The sequence below is a fragment of the Physcomitrium patens genome, chromosome 21 (genome assembly GCF_059467195.1).
Source record: "Physcomitrium patens ecotype Gransden chromosome 21, ASM5946719v1, whole genome shotgun sequence".
NCBI lineage: Eukaryota > Viridiplantae > Streptophyta > Bryopsida > Funariales > Funariaceae > Physcomitrium > Physcomitrium patens.
Window position 1 is genome coordinate 5,301,427 of NC_143430.1, and position 20,041 is coordinate 5,321,467.

At 35.1% G+C, this 20,041-nt stretch overlaps 1 protein-coding gene and 2 long non-coding RNA genes across 3 annotated transcripts; 2 read left to right on the forward strand and 1 right to left on the reverse strand.

Annotated features, from left to right (window-relative positions):
- Nucleotides 1-395: 395 nt before the first annotated feature.
- On the reverse strand, nucleotides 396-1,911 carry LOC141044713 (uncharacterized). The gene is made up of 2 exons (XR_012216380.1): nucleotides 754-1,911; nucleotides 396-603 (listed from the first exon to the last, which is right to left on the reverse strand). It is a non-coding gene; the product is annotated as an uncharacterized LOC141044713 (long non-coding RNA).
- Nucleotides 1,912-4,111: 2,200 nt separating this feature from the next.
- LOC149986730 (uncharacterized) lies at nucleotides 4,112-5,627 on the forward strand. Its single transcript, XR_016499660.1, has 3 exons — nucleotides 4,112-4,956; nucleotides 5,243-5,302; nucleotides 5,405-5,627. It is a non-coding gene; the product is annotated as an uncharacterized LOC149986730 (long non-coding RNA).
- An 11,441-nt stretch (nucleotides 5,628-17,068) lies between these two features.
- Nucleotides 17,069-19,550, forward strand: LOC112273845 (uncharacterized). Its single transcript, XM_024502838.3, has 2 exons — nucleotides 17,069-18,473; nucleotides 18,848-19,550. Exon 1 carries the CDS (start codon nucleotides 17,535-17,537, stop codon nucleotides 18,438-18,440), a length of 906 nt encoding a protein of 301 aa, XP_024358606.1. The 5' UTR covers nucleotides 17,069-17,534; the 3' UTR covers nucleotides 18,441-18,473; nucleotides 18,848-19,550.
- The last annotated feature ends 491 nt before the right edge of the window (nucleotides 19,551-20,041 follow it).

Genomic DNA, 20,041 nt, shown 5'->3' on the forward strand with positions numbered 1-20,041 from the left:
CAATTTCTATCAACATACAGTTTTCCTATTCTAAAAATGAAAGAAAATTACATGGAAATCTTTACGGTTCAAACTTTACAAGATCGGTTAGAGATTAGAATGATAGATCAGCTGAGAATATTCTCATTGTCTCTTGGGTTGTGTGTCATGCACACAATTCTCAAGTGTGCCATGCTTGCTACTGCTGGAATGATGGCGAGGATTTGCAAATTAGAGGTGGAATGCGTTGCAAAATTTGCACTCTTCGAAGAAAGGCCGGAATGGAAATGTTGCGAAACTTGTTAATTGGGGCTTCGAGTTTGATTCAAACATTCAGGACCTTCAATATGTAAGGGTTAGTGAATTGGAATTCTGTGCACATATTCCCAACTGTGCGTACCCGGCCAGTGCGAATCGATCGTAATCTGCTTTACTCTATTACTTTTCAACTGCTGTCCCCAACCCTACTGCAAAACTATCAAGCATCGGAAAACGAAGCGCGACTAACAATCTTAGGTTTGCAGCATCCACGCACAAAAGCCATGATTTCGTCACAACATTCTACTGTACCAACACCAGCCTTGCATCTCATTGTCATCTTCTTGACCTCTCCTAAATCGAAGTCTGGGACAGCACAATAGGATTTTAGTATCACATAATCCACATCAGATTGCGTGATGGCACACAAGCACACAAGCAAAGGCGGAACCTGGACGTATCTATGAGTGAGCTTGCTATGATTCCAGATTCCATGGCGAGTCTCGGTGTCCATACAAGTTTCCACCCACTGGTCAACCAGCAACGTAGTTGTAATTTGACAACCGCGAGGTCTGGTGGTCAGAGCAATCGAACATGAGAGTTGATTCGAGTCCTCCGAAGACCAGTTCTTCAAAGTGCGATTGCAGTAGGACCAGGACAGCGATGAGCTGCGCCTTTTCTCAGCCTTTGTTTGAGAGCCATCGGCCCCATGGTCCGCCGCCCAAGGCCCTGCTTGGGACCCTCGCCTGCAAGCTTTCCCCCAAATTTATCCTCCATGGCCGCAGCACATGGCTCAAAATCGCCCGCTCTTGTCGAAGAAACCCAATCAAATGGCTTCACAGCCTGGTCACAACAGGCAAATTTTTTGTGCTTCAATTGAACGAGATCCTCAAGGCAAGTATGACCTGGTCACAACAGGCAACTTTCTGATCCAGTATCATTTTGCCCAAAAAGAAAAAAGAAAACAAAAAAATGGCGGAATTCTTCGCTACCGTCCACAGAAAGTTCCAAATTCCTACGAGGTTCCGAATTCTCAGAAACATCTCCCAGAAAGAAGGAACCACATCCGAAGCAATATAATTTTACCACCGCATAAAAAGGGACGCAGCGAAAGATGGGGCTCTTCACTGGTGCGAAGACAAAATGCAGGTGTAACTTTTTTTTTCTTCCTCTCACGTGAGGTCGGACCCACGCGACAGGAAACCAGGTGGACCACCTCCGAATCCAACCACTGCTCGGTCGCATATAAATGACTCTGTGCATGCTAGTTGTAGTGTACAGCGCACGGCAGGAGTAACTTTTTTACTATATTGCTCCAAGCAAAATATGTCTCCGAAACGGGCCCCAGGCGAAGCTTCTATCGATGCGTGTATGTCGACGAATGAGTTCCTCAAGCTCCCACTTCTCCCATCCACTTCCACAGTGATTCGTTTTGGATTTTGCAATAGCTCCCTAGAGAGAAGTGTGTGGACCATGGATTGGCAAAACTTTGGGCGACCAGTTCAGTCAGCCGTCCTGTCAAGTGCACAGAACTCATGCAATGAAATACCTCTCACAGCATCATCGGTTGTCCCCTTCAAACCTCCCACTTGAAATAACTTACACCTTACATTTTCCTGTAAAACATACATTTCTCCACCTGAAGTTCGATCCCAACAGGTTAAGAAAACACACACACACACACACACATATATATATATATATATATATATAGAATGCGAAGGGATTGCATCTACGGAACCAATACCTCCCTGGAGGCCAGCAACTCTGGCTTCGTATTCATGCCACAGATGTCAGGCTGCCACCATGTGCGTCAGAGAGGGTGTCAGGGAAGAGAAGAATGTGCATGCTCCGATCACTGCTGCTTCAACCCCCCCCCCCCCCCCCCCCCCCCCCCCCCCCAACTGCTGAAGAGCGATGACACAGATTCAGACGGTGCCAGTGCGAGAGAGCCTTGCAAGTTGGCCGGGGATCCAGCCGTCTGCCATCTCGGAGCCCTCTGATAATGCAAGAATCAGAGCCCCTTTTGTACAAATCTCACCGTTCTCCTCCATAGCCGCTGCCCTAGCTCCCTCATAGATGGCGCCCCACTACTCCTACTACTGCAAAGTCCACATTGATAGTGCAACAATTTCACAAGTTTGCAGAGTGGAATTGCAGTTATAGGTCATGCTATTCTGCCATAAGCTCACCATGGAGCATATTTGTGAATTGATGTTAATGCAAGCATTATCTATTCAAGATTATCAAACAAATAAAAAAAAGATTAAGGCATGATTATTTTTAAGGAAAAAAAAAAAAAAAAAAAAAAAAAATCCTATTAGAACTATTTTTATAGATATCTTGATGAAATAACTTGTGCATCTTATTATTATGTGATTATGAACTACGTTTTAATATATATATATATATATATAGATATACATATGTCCACCTACGCACAAAATAGTTGAATAAGTGGTAATTTGTTTTATAGTACTACAATGATGAAGAGATGATGTTGTTTTATGTCTTTTATTGAATCTACTTTTAGTAATCAATAAATTTTCATCAAGACCTTCAACATATGTATTATTTAACATTTATAAGTTTGTGTGGATACAAAAACATATGTTTTCATGTCTTTTTCTTTTTCTTTTTCTTTTTTTTCTCTCTCTCTCACATCATAATAATACAGGCCCCATGTTTCCCTTTAAAATTTATTTTGCTCTTTTGACATCATGGGCATCTCTTCAAGAGCGGTGTACAACACTTGCCATCATCGAATAGAATTGATGTATAAGTCAATAGTTTTAATGAATAATAAAATTTACTTAAAGTGACTAATTTTCATAAACATTACATTGATTTTTGAAAAATTCATCAAGACGGTGCCTTTTGAATTATAATGACATGAGAATATATTTACTTAAAAAAAGTTTATTGTTAACGTATGCATAATTTATTTTTTTAATAAAGAGTAACATTTCTGAATTTATATAAAAGAAATCTTATTGATTCGAATCAGATATTCACATCTATGTTTTATGTTTATTGGTATTTCTTCTGTAACTATTTTAAACGATTTTTCTTTGAACTCTGTAATTACATTGAATATAAGTAATTCAACATTATTGCAGAGTTTAAAATTACAACAAAAATTAATTTAAACATTCAAAACATGCATCATCTACTCCTGTATTTAGCATGTTCTGATTTACAGGTTGACATTTCATAAGTTCAAAAAAAACAGTCTTTATATAGCTATCATATAATTCAAAAATAACTTTTTTTTGTCTTAATCTACAATAAATTTTAATATAAAAAATAACATACTCTTGCACTCAATTACAAAATATTCTTTTAAACCTCTGTACACCATTATAACTTTCTAGTATATATATATTATTTATAGATTAAAATATTAAGCATATTCTAAATTTTGCTACTGAGCAATTTGCAGAGCAAGTCAAAAAATAGTTATGTAATTGAATCAATAAAAACATCCTCTAAAATAAAATAATTATAATATAAATTAAAATTATCTTAATTATTGTGAATTATAATTATCTTTATCTTATTATTTAATTTTTTAAAATATTGTAGCTAGATATTTGGCTCTTAACATATTTTATTATCAATTTGATTATTCACTTAATATAATTATGTTTAGAGTGTTGAGTTTATCTCTTAAAATTAAACATGACTAGCTAAAATTATATATATATATATATATATATATCAAAATACCTCATTGTTTCAGAATATGAATCTTTAAGTTGATATTGTAACTATAGATGTGTTATAAAAAAATAAAAATAATAAATGAAAGTACTCCAATGTAACTATTTCCTAAATAATTGTTATGTGCTTGTATATATATATATATATATATATTAGAACTTGATTAGTTTATTTATTTTTTAAAAAATGATATAAATTCTTCAAATTATATGTTGAACTTATTAAATTTCTAGACGTGAAGTCAAAGCAACAGTTTTGCAATTGAATTTAATAATCATCTTTATGAAACTTAATATGTCAAATAATATTTATATATGTTATAAAGCTAACTTTTCATGTTAACATAATAACTCTATAACATAAAATATGTTATTTTATACAAAACACTATATACATTGTATTCAATAGAATACTTAGTAAAAGATTTTTCCACTACTTGACATTATCAACAAATTGTCATTTTAATATTTCAATGATAATATTTTGGATTTTTCAAACGCTACCCATAAAAGAATTATGCATCCAACGAGGATCCAATCGAAATATTCATTTTGTACTTGACATGACAGGTTTTTACATCAGCTCTCATACAGCTATCATGGAAACACATATTAATAAATAACCCCTTTTAATTAGGGTTTCCATAACTAGGGTTTTATAACACGTTAGAACACGTCAAACGAGCTTCGGTAGCAAAGAGATTCTGTGCGAAGAGCCTCGTCGCTCAATTTTGCTGCAATGACGAGGATTCCGCAACACAAGTCATGGCGTGTGCGTTGGTATCTATGGCTTGCCGATGTCGCAATGGACGACAACATCCTATGGAGAATGTAGGTTTGAAGATGTCCAAGCGGAGAAAAAGGTCAAGAAGCTGGAGTGTGTCAGAGCCAAAACCATGAGAGGACAACGATAAACCTCTGGATTTGTTTGATTCAGAAGAACAAGCACTAGTCGGTGGATGATGAAGCTGATGTTTTGATTCGCCTGGTCTTGGTGGTAGAATTCCAAAATGCCTGTTCCTCACTTCGCAATCATTCGATATTTGCCAGAGAGATAGTGGGTATTAAGCAATTTGAGGTGTGGCATTGTTGCGTCCTAGAATTCTTGAGCGCTTAGGATCCATTGTTCCATTTCTCAATGCTAAGGTGAAGTTACGCTTGTATGTATAGAAGTTTGACAAGTTCACCAGAACTAACGCTGTGAATAGAATCTTCAAGTAGAGTGCTAACTCATATGTGGTTATCAAGGGCCAAATTTAATTTACTGCTTTTGCATTGCGTAGGCTCTGCTGATTTTGTTACCAAGTTATCACCGTCACAATTCAAACCTGTGCTCATCCAAGGTTATTCTTGAATCATACTTTCAATATATACATATATGATATATATATTTTTTCTCTTGATGAGATTTTAATGTATTTGGAGAATGCGATCTCTGGAATTAGGTCTAGTATTCATGATGGCGGTTCCTACAGCCAGCAAATATCCATCATGACAATCTGTAGCTGGCGATTCTATCCTAGCTTATATCTACAAGAGAGTATTCTGGTATTAAACACTCACTATCGTGCAAATTGATTAACAATTTTTTGCACTTAATATTTGATTGTTTTGTTTTGTGCAAACTGATGAAGTAATAAACACAGAGCGAGCAATAATGTGGTTTAAAGCTAATGAAACCCTTATTAGTGGTAGCATCAGTGTTTGTAAAATCAAATGTGTACACTCAAAAAATAATCTTGGAATCCTCTATTGTTGGTACTTGTGAGCCATGGAGATATTGTGGGCTGAGCATTTTATGATTAATTTGAATTGTGAGAGATTTGAAAGAGCATACTCATAGTGACTATTAGAAAACAATGTCTTATTTTGCTGTTGCAAAACAATACTGTTCCTTTGGTGCAGCATACCTTTAACTTCAAAACTGGCTTGGTAGTGAATATTGGTCTATGCAATAAGTTTGAATATTGAAAGTTTATTTTGTGATATCCTATCAGGTGACAAAATTAGATGCTGCTAGGAGCTGCCCAACTGTTTTCTTTCTTTTGTTTGACATAAATACATATCCAAAGTATTTCGCTGAAGTTGGAAGGGGAACAATTTGCCTAAAGTAGCAGTTATATGTTCAAGAAGTTGGCATGTACAATGAAAAGAATATCATGTTGGTCAAAAGAAGATTACAGTGAAGGCAGAAGCAAGAATATCTAACTCAAACTCATGTGAAAGTGAGGAAGGGACTTGAGAGGTGCACAATCAAGCCTGCGTAACCAAAGATAGCCAAGTAGGTTAACCCTCATTCAGAAGATGTGACAACAGCCATGAAATAGCAAACAAAATTCACACTTTATTATTCTCTTAATTAGACACTTCACTCACATTTTGAGACCAGTTTTGTAACCAGTAAGTGAAAAGAAGTTGTTACACAAACCATCAGCCAAGGGAAATAAGAAAAATTGTTGCGCTGGAAGAAAGGAAGACAACACTCTTACCAAATGTACACAGCTTCACAGGTTCCCTACTAGAATGTTATTTTGCAATATGGAATCTATATCAAAGCCTGCTATGATGGATTTAAAGTGAAAACTGCAAAATCAGTGAATCAAGAACATCCTTTAGGTGTGATGCACATCATGCTCAAAGAAAAAATTACCTAGTGCATTAAATTGACTAAGGATGAGCTCTTTTAGATAGGATTGCATTTGTACAAGACTAATCAAGACCATGAAATATCAAGCTAGCTACTGTGTTAACTATTGATAATATCCTCTGTGGGCTGATAAGGTTTTCATTTGCATGGAAACATTTGGGTTGACATGCATGCATAACAAAGTGAGGGGAGTTTGAAACAAAAAAAAAAAGATGACTTTAAAAAAGTATACGTTTTGCTGAACTCAAAACTGAATACAAATATTGCAAACAAATATTAGCATAACTTAATGAAAACTGCTCAAAATTAATACTACTTGAGAAAGGTAGTTAACTTATAAGACAAATCAACATGAAAAACTTTATCACAAAATCATATTGAAAAAGAGTTTCTTATAGTGGCTAAAAGCTTAGCAATTTTATTGTCATAAATTCCAATGATTTTTAGTGTTTTTGATTGCCCAAGCATTCTGAGTCTAGACACCAACCACCAACGTTATTGTACTCAATATTTCTTTAGAAACACACTCTATAATATACATCGCATGCCAAAAAAGATACTCAGTTTAAAAGAAATTGTTGTTGAATTTGTTCTTGTTTGATGTATATAATTGCTACAATACACTTGTGCCAAATGAAGATCTATCAACTACCTTCAAATAGAACAATAATTAGAGTATGTGGCAAATATAATTTATCCCATCTTAGACTTTCTTAACATGTGATCACCACTCCTTATGGAACTCGTCTCTAGAAGGGTGGATAATGTCATAGACATACTTATAGTTACCTTGATGATATTAATAGATAAAAGTAGTTAAACATAGATTAATTTAATAATGTCTTGTAAAAAATCTTCTTAGAAGCTTTATAAATGCAATTTCACGTATATACATGTCTATAGATGATTGATAGATTACAAAATTGGCTATCAAATTAGCCACATGTCACATATATTGGTAGCTTGTGGTATTGGCTAATAATGTGGTGTACACAAAGGATATTTGCCTTGCAAATTAAAACATGTGTCTAATAAATTAGACACGTCTTGAAGATCCTATAAAATATTGTCATGTAGATCTTAGATAGATAGTATATATAGATGCAAAAAAAAAGCTTTCTTTACTCTTGTCAACTCTTATTTGCTATTAGTCTAGTTCCTATAGTCTCTAATTTTTTAGCTTTTAACAATAGCCATTCTAGTTTTTTAATAAATATATTTACTTTCCTATTTTTAATTTTTAATCTTTCTATAATTTATTTTTCAATTATTTATGTATTTTCTTTACATTCTTATTCTTAATATTATAATGCACATACTTCATTTATTTTTCTTGCAAGAAGTACCATGCATATGGACATTGAAGACTCCTTCTTCTACAAAAATCTGAAACCAAACTAGACTAACTCAAAATCCCAAGATCCTTCTAATCCACAATAATATAAGGCCTCCTTACAAAATAGGACAAAACAAATTAGAAAAAAATTGAACAAAACTAAATAGAACAAGACACGAAAGCCAAAACTGAGCAAACAAAAATAAAATAAAACAAAACTGAACGTAAAGATGCAAAACCAAATTATTAAGAAAAAGGATTCGAAGCCATATCTAACAGATGCTCCAAAAGCCCCTGGCTAGTCCTATTTATACCTTGTCCCACCATCTTAGACTTTCTAGAATGTTCTCAAGTGGTAGGCCCAACCTAAATAACTACCTTAAATTTCTTTTCTAAAAAGTTATATGGTGGGTTCTACCTAAATAATCGCCCTAAATCCTTTCTAGAATATTCTATAGTAGGTCCTATCTGATCTACTAACCTAACTCCAATTCTAAAAACTTCCATGGTTCTTATTATCTATATAATTATCTTATCTATACCATGTTAGAAAATCTTTGTAATAATTATCAATAATAATAATATTATAAAGTGACTAACCTCAACAAAGATGTGAGTTCAATTTGCTTGATGTCATAGTGGCAATGCACAAAGTAGATATTTGGTGAGATTTTGCAAGAGGAACCATAGTTATAGATTAGAGTTTATATGCAACATGAAGATGTGTCAATGTCAAGGACAAGAATTTGATGAAAAAGCGATTCAAAAAAGTGAGCCTTCACTCAATGAAAGGTAACAAAATATAAATAAACAAGTATGTATATTGAAAGAGAAACTGGAATGGCTATTGCCAAAAGACAAGAAAACTAGAAATCCTTGAAACTAGACTGGAAGCAAAAAAAGGAGTTGACAAGAGTGAAGAAGGCTTCACTCTTGTCTCTATATATACTATCTAACTAGGGGCTATGTGGCGACGTTCTATAGGACCTCAATTATGTGTTGACTTTGTAGGATATATGCCTTGACTTACAAGGCAAGTTTTTCTACGTGTGGGCCACATAGTTAGCTTGATCTTAAAGCTAACAATATGTGTGATACATGGCCAACTTGTTGACCACGTTTCTAATTCAAAAAGTCAATTAAAGATACCTATGAAGTCAAAGCAACATCTATGAAGCTTCTAGGAAGCTTCCATATTAAATATTATAGAATTAACTTACTTTTACATACTTTTATTTACTTCCACCTATTTGTATATGTAATTACTAGCTTACATGAGTATGTCCGTGACATTACCCTCTCTTCTAGGGACGAGTTCCATGAAGAGCAGTCATCATATGTTGAAAAAATCCATGATGCAACGAATTGTATTCGCCACATACTCTGATCTTTGTTCTCTTCGAAGATGATTGATAGGGTCTCTCAACCATCCATAGTGTTCCATATCAGGGCGAGAAGACCATCCAATTATTTGATCATTGTTGAGGCCTTCATAACTTCCTTCCAATAGAACATTTGGAACACCATCAGGAGTTGTTCCTACCTCTAGCAAAATCACCAAACATCGGGAGTCCCTTCGCAAATTGTGATATAAAATGCATTGTATCTTGCCATCTATTCAAGAAAGAATATGTCGTTTTTAAAAATCTTCATATCGATTGCATCATCTTGAAGGTTGTGACAATCGTAATGTCTCGTCCGACAAGTCAACAAATGAAGGCTCTTGAGTCGAATCCATTACTTATTGGTTCTCCATCTCCCGAGCATCACAACTACAAGAAGCTACAAACAATGATTAAAAGTAGAATGTTATCTTATCTAGATGTTGTTTCTTTTATAAAGAAGTTTTTTTATCTTGATTTTGATGGATATCGTCGATGAAAAGCCTCCATCGCCTTTGTTACATTTACAAGATTCTTTATTGGCTCCAATGTGCATTCACTAATATCATATCCACGCCAATGGACAAGATATTCTAATTTATTTTGGCACTGCCATGAATCTAAGACTTTTCTACTTCAAACTCTTCATTATTGTTCACTTTTATAGGAAGAGGTGGAGCTTGTCGTCTTCTTGGTATGTCCACTGTCTTGTATGGTTTAAGAAGAGACACGTGCAATACTGGATGGATTTTCATTGACTCTGGTAGATGTAAACAATATCCAACTGGATTAATTTGTGCAGAAATATAAAATGGTCCCAGCCTTCGATAGTCCAACTTATCACAAGGACGAGTGGTCTAGATATTGCGATGAAGTAGTTATACCTTATCACTCAAGAGGAATGGTGGTTGTTCCTTTTGATAGACATCCGCATGACCTTTTGTTGTTCTTGAGCCTCTTTTAACTACGCCTTCATCGTTGCATGTAGCTCTGATAAATGAATCATCAAATCTTTCGCAGCAGGATTATCAACTTTTGAAAAGTCAAAAGTATCAAGTCATGGATGATAAACATAATTAGTAAAAAAAAGTGTTTATTTTGTAGAAAAATGTATCATGTTATTTTAAGCAAACTCTGCCAATGGTAAAAGAGTTTTCCAATCATCTTGTTGGTAGTTAATGGTACATCTTAAATATTGCTCCAAAACTTGATTAACACGCTCTTTTTGTCCATCAGTTTGAGGATGGAATGCTGAAGATAGTTTTATATCCACTTTTAGAATCTTGAAAAGAGTCTACCAAAATCTTGATACGAATTGAGTTCCCCTATTTGATATAATATCCTTGGATAATCCACGATAGTGATAGATATTATCAAGAAAGAGCTTAGTTGTTTCTTCACTTGTGATAGATTTTGTACATGGTACTAAATGTGCCATCCTGGTAAAATGATCTACTATCACGAATATAGAGTCATAAGAACCTGAGATTGGAAGATCCGTGATGAAGTCCATAGAAACAAAAGACCATGGTTGTTTTGGAATGGGTAATGGCTGAAGAAGTCTAAAAGATCGATGACGAGGAGTTTTCGATCTTGAGCAAACATTACATGATTATACAAAATCTTTGACTCCCTTCCACATTTAAGGCCACCAAAAATCCCTAGATATCAGCTCCAAAGTCTTATTATATCCAAAATGTCTTGTTGCTGGGAAGTCGTGATGAATTTGAAGAATACGTAAACGTGCTTCTTCTTCTCGAACATATAGGCGTCCTTCGAAATAGAATAGGTTGTTCTTGAATCCAAATTTAGAGGGATCATGAGATTCAGAAGAATTATTCTTGATATTATGAATAAGAGGGTCTAAAGACATACTTAATTGGACTTGCTTAAGAAAAGTTAAATAAACAGTCAATGTTGATTTTATTACTCAAAGATGAAATTGCTCCGACTTCTAAATGACCGTTCTTTGTTGCTCAAAAGTTGCATCTCCTTCTTTTTGTTGAAGATAAGAATGTCTAAACAAGACTTTGGACAAATCTTGTTATTTTTTTAGCCGATAAGTGATGATGAACTCCAATCTTCATAAAGACATGCTCCAACGAGCTTGACGACGATTTAATATACATGCTAACAAAAAATACTTGAAGTTCTTGTGATCCATATATATAGTGATTGGATTGGAAGCGCCTTCTAGATAATGATGCCATTCTTGAAAAGAATCCATAATTGCAAGAAGTTCTTTGTCATGGATCCCATAATTGATTTCTGCTGCTGAGAATTTTCTTGAATGAAAGGCTACTAGATGAAGTTTGTCATTTATTCCCATTTGTGATAAAATTGCACCCAGAGCAAAGTTTGATGCATCTGTTTCCATAAAGAATGCTTTGAAAAAATCAACACCATACAAGATTGGTGCAGAAATAAATGCTGTCTTCAAAGATTCAAAAGCAACTTCCGCTTCTTGATTCCATTAGAGTTTGTATTTACAAGTCAAATGTGTAAGTGGAGCTGCAATTCGAGAGAAGTCCTTGATGAAGATCCGATAGTAGTTGACAAATCTCAAAAAGCATTAGAGATCTCTTACCATTTTTGGAATCTTTCAAAATCGTCTAAAAACTTTCGAATAATATCATTCATTAGATGTTGAAAAGCTGCTGGTATATTTGTAAGTCCAAAAAGTATGACGTTGTATTCAAAATGTCCATACCTAGTTTGAAACGCAATCTTCCATTCATCTCCTTGTTTGATGCATACTAGATTGTATGCTCTTCGGAGATCTATTTTTATATAGATCTTAGCTTGATTGAGCTCATCAAGAAGTCCAAATATTAAAGGTAGTGGATACTTGTACTTGATGGTAATCTTATTGAATCCTTGATAATCAACACACATCCGCAATGATCCATCTTTTTTCTTCACAAATAGAATTGAAGCTCCTGCCGAAGATTTAGAATGGCGTATGAAATTCTTGGCTAGATTTTCTTCAATATACTCCTTGAGTTCAGTCAACTCATTTTGTGATAAATTGTAGATTGGTCCGAATGGCGGTTGTGCTCCTTCTTGAAGGTCAATTGAGCAATCATAGGGACGATGTTCTGGGAGTATATCCGCATTCTTTTTTTTGAATACATCTTGAAATTCTTGATATTGGCTTGGAATGCCACTTGAAATCTTTCCACCAGTAGAAATACGTGTGGCATAAATAATATGTGGTGGTTCTTTCATAGTAGCATACAAGAAAGCTTTTGCACATATAAATACGAATATAATTGAACTGGACTTATGACTCTCTACTTGATTAACTACACTATTAGTTATTCTTTTAGAAAAAATAAGAGTTCAGGAAATCTAATCTATTTGAGGGTTGTATTTTTCTAACCACGATAAACCTAAAATGATTGGATTAGAGGGAGATCTAATGATATTAAATACTACAAAGCTATTATGACCATTGATTATTACTTCTATAAGAAGGGTTTTGTGAGTAATATCTCCAGAAGCCAATATACGACCATCTATGACTTCTACATGAACAAATTTAGTTTTCTTTACTAAAGATATGCTATGTCTTTTAATAAATTCTTTATCTAAGAAACATGCTGAGGCTCTTGAATTTAACAAGGGAGAGGCTTTGTAATATTTAGGTCCTAAAATAATATTTAATGTAAAACAAGGAGAGGGCTCTGATGAGAAAATAGGACCTTTACTAGATGTTGTGCAAGGTTCTAGCCGCATGGTCCCTATTGTAGCTAGACAAATTTATTTTCTGACATATTGTCTTTTTTCACACCCATACTCCTCATTCTGTGATTATGACATTTTTTTGGACAATATTGAGCAGTATGCTTTGGTTCTTCACAATATAAACATAATCCTTCTTGACGACGATGAGTCTTTTCTTGCTCAATAAGAGATTTGAAACGTACTGCATCAATTTGCATATCCTCTACCTTTGAATGTATGTATTGAAGAGGTGTTGGTATTGCCATTGAATTATAGTAACGTTGAGGTCTACTTGTACGGTTCTCAAATGGAAATTCAAAAAGGTAATTGTCGCACTTCATAGCAAAGTCAATTGCTTGATTCAATGTTTGTGGATCAGGTAAGTTGAACATTCATTTTTTTACCTCATATTGTAATCCATAGAGAAATGGGCTAATAAGTGCAGCATCATCCCACTTGATATCAGTTACAAGTTGTCAAAATTGTGAAGCGTACAACATTATTGATCAATTGTCTTGTCGTCAAATACAGATCTTATTGGTTACAACAGTAATTGCATCATGTTCTCTATACATGGATCGAAATTCAACCAGAAAAGCCTCTAGATTATCCAATATTAGATCTCGTCATTCAAGAAAAGATGAAAACCACGATAGTACTCAACTTGAAAGAAGCGTACCAATGAATCTAACTTGCGATACTGAAGTTGGATAGCTTTGGGGTTGAAGTTCAATCAGAAGTTGTACTTGATTGATATATCCTCGAAACTTGGATGTGGTGCCATCAAATTTCTCGGGTAGGATAATTCTTGGTTCTCTAACACTGGGAGGGCGTTCCACCATAGGAGAAAGGACATGGTTTAGTACAGATGTTGAAGTAGCTCCAACCATTTCTATATCTTCACTTCCTGCCAATCTTATTTCTCCTTATGGTGGTAATTTGAGTTGATGCATCGCAAGCATTAATTCTCTCAATTGCTCTTGCATTTGTGCCATTGCATTGTTCATTTCAACAAGTTCTGCCATGATAACACTTAGAAAAGAGAAGATGTCTAATATCGCTCAAGACGAATAGAAGAGAAGACTTGAAAACAAAGAAAATACTAAGGACAATATCAGTTTTGAAGAGGGTAATCTGCAACTTCTAATGTACTTATATCTTATCAAGAAAAAGGGGTAATCCATTCTTAATCAAGATTAGACAAAGCTCTAATATTGTAGGTGTACTCTTGTCAATCTGTTAAGGACAAGAACTTCATGAAAAAGCAATTCTGACAAGTGAGCCTTCACTCAATGAGAAGTAACAAAATATGAATAAAGAAGTATGTATATTGAAAGAGATATTGGAATGGCTAATGCCAAAAGATAAGAAAACTAGAGACCCTTGAAACTATACTGGAAGCAAGAAAGGAGTTGACAAGAGTGAAGAAGGCTTTTATCTTGTCTCTATATATACTATCTAACTTGGGACTACGTGGCGACATTTTATTGGACCTTCAATATATGTTGACTTTGTAGGACACATGCTTTGACTTATAAGGTAAGTTTTTCTACGTGTGGGCCACATAATTAGCTTGATCTTAAAACTAACAACATGTGTGGCACATGGCCAACTTGTTGACCACGTTTCTAATCCAAAAAGTCAATAAAGATACATATGAAGTCAAAGCAGCATGTATGAAGCTTCTAGGAAGCTTTTATATTAAATACTATACAATTAACTTACTTTTACCTACTTTTACTTACTTCCACCTATTTGTATATATAATTTCTAGCTTACATGAGTATGTCTGTGACACATAATTAGCTTGTTCCGCAAGTTGCCAACACGTGGTTAACTATTTAATCAAGTTTCTAACTTATCAATCAACTACAAACACATGTGAAATCAAAATAGCATCTATAAAGCTTCTAAGAATCTTTTCTAAAAGGTCTTATGAAATTAACCTATTTTTATCTATTTTTACCAATTCCTACCTTATCATGTCGATATTTGTTAAAATACCTATGTGTGTCCGTGACAAGATACTATAGCCATAGAAATTGGTTAATATGCTAGAAAGCATAGATGAACAAAGTGTTTGGAAATAGTGGTGTTCACATAAGAATATTTTGTCTAATGATGTGGCTAACAATTGCAACTATTATTTTTGTTGTACAAGTTCTCATCCATCCATAGTACTTCAATAGTTTTTGAAACCAAAATATATTAAAAATAACTATAGACGACTTCATCCAAATTCTTTGATTTTTGATTTTATTATCCTCATAGATCTTTAGTAATCATGTTTGTACATTATCAATATAATTAGTTATATAGTGTGATGTTCTTATGGTGTAAGATTTGCAAACATTATTCTTTGAATTGACATATACTATCCATTCATTTAAGAGTATATTAAATATTTTTTAGTTTGAAATATGTGTGTAAATATATATATATATATATATATATATAATAAAAATAAAAAATCTACATTTCAAAAAATTGGATTGAGATTTAATTCAACACCTCTTAAATAATACATAAATATAATTGGTTTTATACATACATATATACAAAATATAATACAGTTTTGGATTTTTTTTTGTACATATGTGATAAATATAAATAAAAATTATATTAATAAATATTAATAAATTAGTTATATTTTAAGTTTAAAAATAAATTAAAATTAAAAAGAATAGAAATAATATAATTTTTATATTATATTTAATATTTAAATATAATTTATTTAAAATATTTGTAAAATATTGATAGTATGTATTATAAGTTATATTGGAAGTTAATCGAAAGTTGCTATTAATATGAATTTATTTTAAACAAAAATTATAATTATATAATAGATTATTCAATTAAATTAATCAAAAATGTTTTTATGACCAAATTAATATTGATCTATAAAAAATTCTTATCATTTATACTAGTATAAAAAAGTCCTGGTTTTAGTGTAAAAGTAATATATTAAAACAAATTATTGAAGTGCAACTTTAAAAACTCTTGTTTTAAAGCATATATCAAGTAGGGATATTTAATTGTTACTATTATTATGTATTTATGGAAGTATGTGTTTTTTATTTTTAGAAATATTGTGTTTTTTCTAATTTTTATAATTGTGTCTATTATAATTTTTTTTATTCAAAAGTCTTGAATGTTAAAATATAAAAATGATTTTTTAGAATTTGTAGTACTTTTTATGATTTGGTGCATTGATTGTGAATATAATTTGTTAGTTTCATCCTAAGATCTTATTGTATGCTAAAACATGAGCCAAGTTAGAAAATATGGTGATTTATTATAACCATATGGTGAGCCAACATGAGCCAAGTTAGAAAATATGGTGATTTTTTATAATGTGTTGTAAAATCCTAGTTATGGAAACCCTAATTAAAAGGGGTTATTTATTAATATGTGTTTCCATGATAGCTGTCTGAAAGCTGATATAAAAACTTGTCATGTCAAGTAGAAAATGAATATTTTGATTGGATCCTCGTTGGATGCATAATTCTTTTGTGGGTAGTACTTGAAAAATCCAAAATATTATCATTGAAATATTAAAATGACAATTTTTTGATAATGTCAAGTAGGTGAAAAATCTTTTACTAATTATTCTATTGAATACAATGTATATAATGTTTTGTATAAAATAACATATTTTATGTTATAATAAATCACCATATAACGATTTATTATTGAACCACTATTACATTATTATTGAACCCTCTTACTGTCTCCTTCTTTAACACGAACTTTTCTATCAAACTTTTTCACGACATGATTCCAACTTTTGTAAAGAAAAATACCCACTATTTCAATAAAAACAAAAACACATATCATCCGAGAGAATGGATAGATTTTGGTTGCATTGAACCTCACCGACAAAGGCTTGGGGGGCGGGACGGAGAACACGTTCCAATGAGGGGTGAAGGGGAGAGCACGTAAGGGAACGGCAAGGGAACCGTCGGGCTCGCGGGGCGGAGTGCACGATGCGGAGGGGCCGAGAACTGGGTGGTGTAGTAGAATGGAGTGAAGTGGGGCTTTGAGCGAGCCAGAGCGAGTAGAGAAGAGAAAGGAGAAGAGCCTCCCTTCATGAAATCAAGCGATCAATCGATCTCTCCCACCACCACCGCCGCACTCTATCTCGCCCTGCAATTTCATCTTGCGGCTCTACTCCTTCTTCTTCTTCTTCTTCTTCACGGTATAGGTTCGGAGATTGGGACTGTGGGGAATTCCACCCAATCCCGCTAAAACTCCCGTTGTCCCCCTCCTGCCCGCTGTTACGAAATCGTTCCCAAGGTTTCTGTTGCGCACTTTGCTTCCATGCATACGGTTCAGTTTAGAGAGCGCTGTATGTGGGAGAGCGTTTGCTGGGACTTGGTGGGTGAAATTTGCCGGTGCCTGGGTGTCAATAATGCTTCCGAGTGAGTGTAGAGGGGAAGTTTGGTGATACAGGGCTATTTAGGGTTTCGGTTTCGGGGGAGTCCATGGCCTCGATTAACGTCGATGGGGCAAGTTCTGCTCCAGGTGAGACGGGTGGAGGACTTAGGAACAGGAAAGGGAAGAACTTCGTTGCAGCGGAAGAAACCCAATTGTGCCGCTCGTTTCTCTTCATCTCACAGGAGCCTAGTATAGAGAACGGGCAGAAATCGGTGGGGTTTTGGCATAGAGTGCAAGTTCACTTCAATGTCAACCGACCCGTGGGCTGTGGTGAGAGACCAGCGAGGTCGCTGGAGACGAAGTGGGGTATCATCAAGCATGACGTTGCAAAATTCATCGAGAATTATGGCGCTGTGCGTGCAGAGTCTGAGTCAGGGACATCTTCTGAAGAAATGCTTCAGAGGGCTCTCGAGTTGTACAAGCAGAAGCATCCCAATAAGCAGTCGTTTACTTTTATTCACTGCTGGCTTGTTTTGAAAGACTCGCCTCGTTGGAGTGATGCACGCGAGGATGTGAGGAAGACGCCCCTCTTGAAACGCAAGATTCCTGGTGCTTCCACTGACCTCGACAAGGGTGAGGTAGAGATGATCGATGTCATGCGCGAGGGATTGCGCGAGGACGTGAAAAAGGTGCCGCCCATGAAGCGCAAGAGTGAGGTGGAGATGATTAACGCCATCAAGGCCCAAGCCCGCGCGACAGCTGACATGGCTGCAGCAACGTGGAGGAAGGTCGCCATACTCGAGGAACAGAGCACGATGGCGTTGTTCTCCATGCCGGAGGATCAGCTTGTTTCCGAGGAGGCCCGTGAGTACTTCAAGTTGCGAAGGGGTGAAGAACTTCAGAAACTGCGAGCTCGTTTGAGAATAACAAGTATACAGCCCGACCCAACCGAGGCATGTGAAATTTTAGGCGCTGCGCCACCAGGGGTAGCATCACAAAGGAGTACTGATTAATCGCCATTCACAGCGATCATGACATTCGGACTGGTAAAGCTACTATTTTCACCCATGATTTCATCTCCATATCTGATGTTCTGCACTGTGACTGTCGTTATATTCTAACGAGTTCTTATTGTTCCACTGTGTCAATTTCTGTAGTTCAGAAGTTGCAACAGTGTCCAAACGAAGAACAATGTTGTGTTGGAAATGTAAGATACGTCTCGTAGAGGTACATAGTCTATTCTTGGGCGAATGATTTTAAGACGTATTTCATGTAGTGGTTGATCACGCCAGTTTCTGTGTAATTATGTTAATGACTTTGCTCAGTAATTAGTGAGTGGTTAAGCCAATCGATTTTTTCGCTTAGAGGTAAGTTATTACAGTGGTACTTATGTTGTTAATTTATCTTTTCTATGTTGCAGATGTTATGATGGCTGGCTGGGCTAGCAGAAAGTGCAGAACGCTTCGAATATGTTGATACAAATGATGTTCTGTACCATTCAACTTGCCATTTGTTTCGTATCATGAGATTCATCTGCTCAGGAGAAAATCAATTGCTCATTTTTGGCAGAACTGGATTAGCTCGAGGAGAAGGCTAAGTCTGGTAAGTCGATCATGTGATCTGGCTCAAACCCCGTGCCTTCCACATTCTGTCTTCGCAGAATCATCAAAAGCAGGTTCTAACAAACTGGTTAAGACTGCGATGTTGTTTAAGCCACAATGTAGCTTATTGAGTAGTGTCGTTCATGACGACAGTGTATAGTTTGCCATGTATCCATACAGCAAGATTTCACACAATAAAAGCCTTTTAGCATCTCAGACAGGGCATGTCTCAGGCGTTGAAGAACGTGAAGCTTCTCACAACTTGCTTAGTTGCTGAAGATGGGTGACATTTGTTTCGACCCTTTGTGCGGTCTTTTCACCTTTTTAAGCTCTCTAGACTCAGTTTCTAATCGTTAAGATTGTCCAACGAATCCTGTATGGATTCGTTGTCTAGTGTATGAATTGTTAAGGAACTGGAACGTATGATCCAGAACAGCAGCTCCTCTCCTACCGGTTTCTTAAAACATTTCTGCAGTTATGTTTTTCGGATTCTATTAAAGCAATCAAGTATTCGAATATTTACTTGTTTTTCATTTTTAGAATTAGAATTTTGTTGAAGTAATTTAGAGAGGTGGCTACGGTTGACTCAAATAAGTGAACATTGAGACTAGATGGCTGTCAAACATGTAGATACGAGATTGCAAATAATAATTGTAAAGTAATGCTCATAATTTTTAAAGAAATAAATCATATACAGATTAAATACATGTATATAACTGTAACACGGCTATGTTTTCATCCCTTTTCAATGTTAACGGGTTGCGAAAGTGGTTTTATTAACAGCAAATTTGCACTCACCTATGACACAATAATTTTCCCCTGCCAAACAACAGTCACCCGGAAATTCTAAAGGAAGATGGACACTGACTTTACCTAACAGTGCAACAAAAACAACTAAAGCAGGAATGTTCCTGTGTTCCTGAAACGTCGAAACCCCAGACCTATACACAAAAGTAAACTACTCAAATGCTTCAGCGAGACTCTACTCCCACGAATCTCTTGTCTGAATAGGT

Coding starts and splice junctions, on each gene's coding strand:
- LOC112273845 (XM_024502838.3), top strand. CDS start 17,535: ATGGCCTCGATTAACGTCGATGGGGCAAGTTCTGCTCCAGGTGAGACG.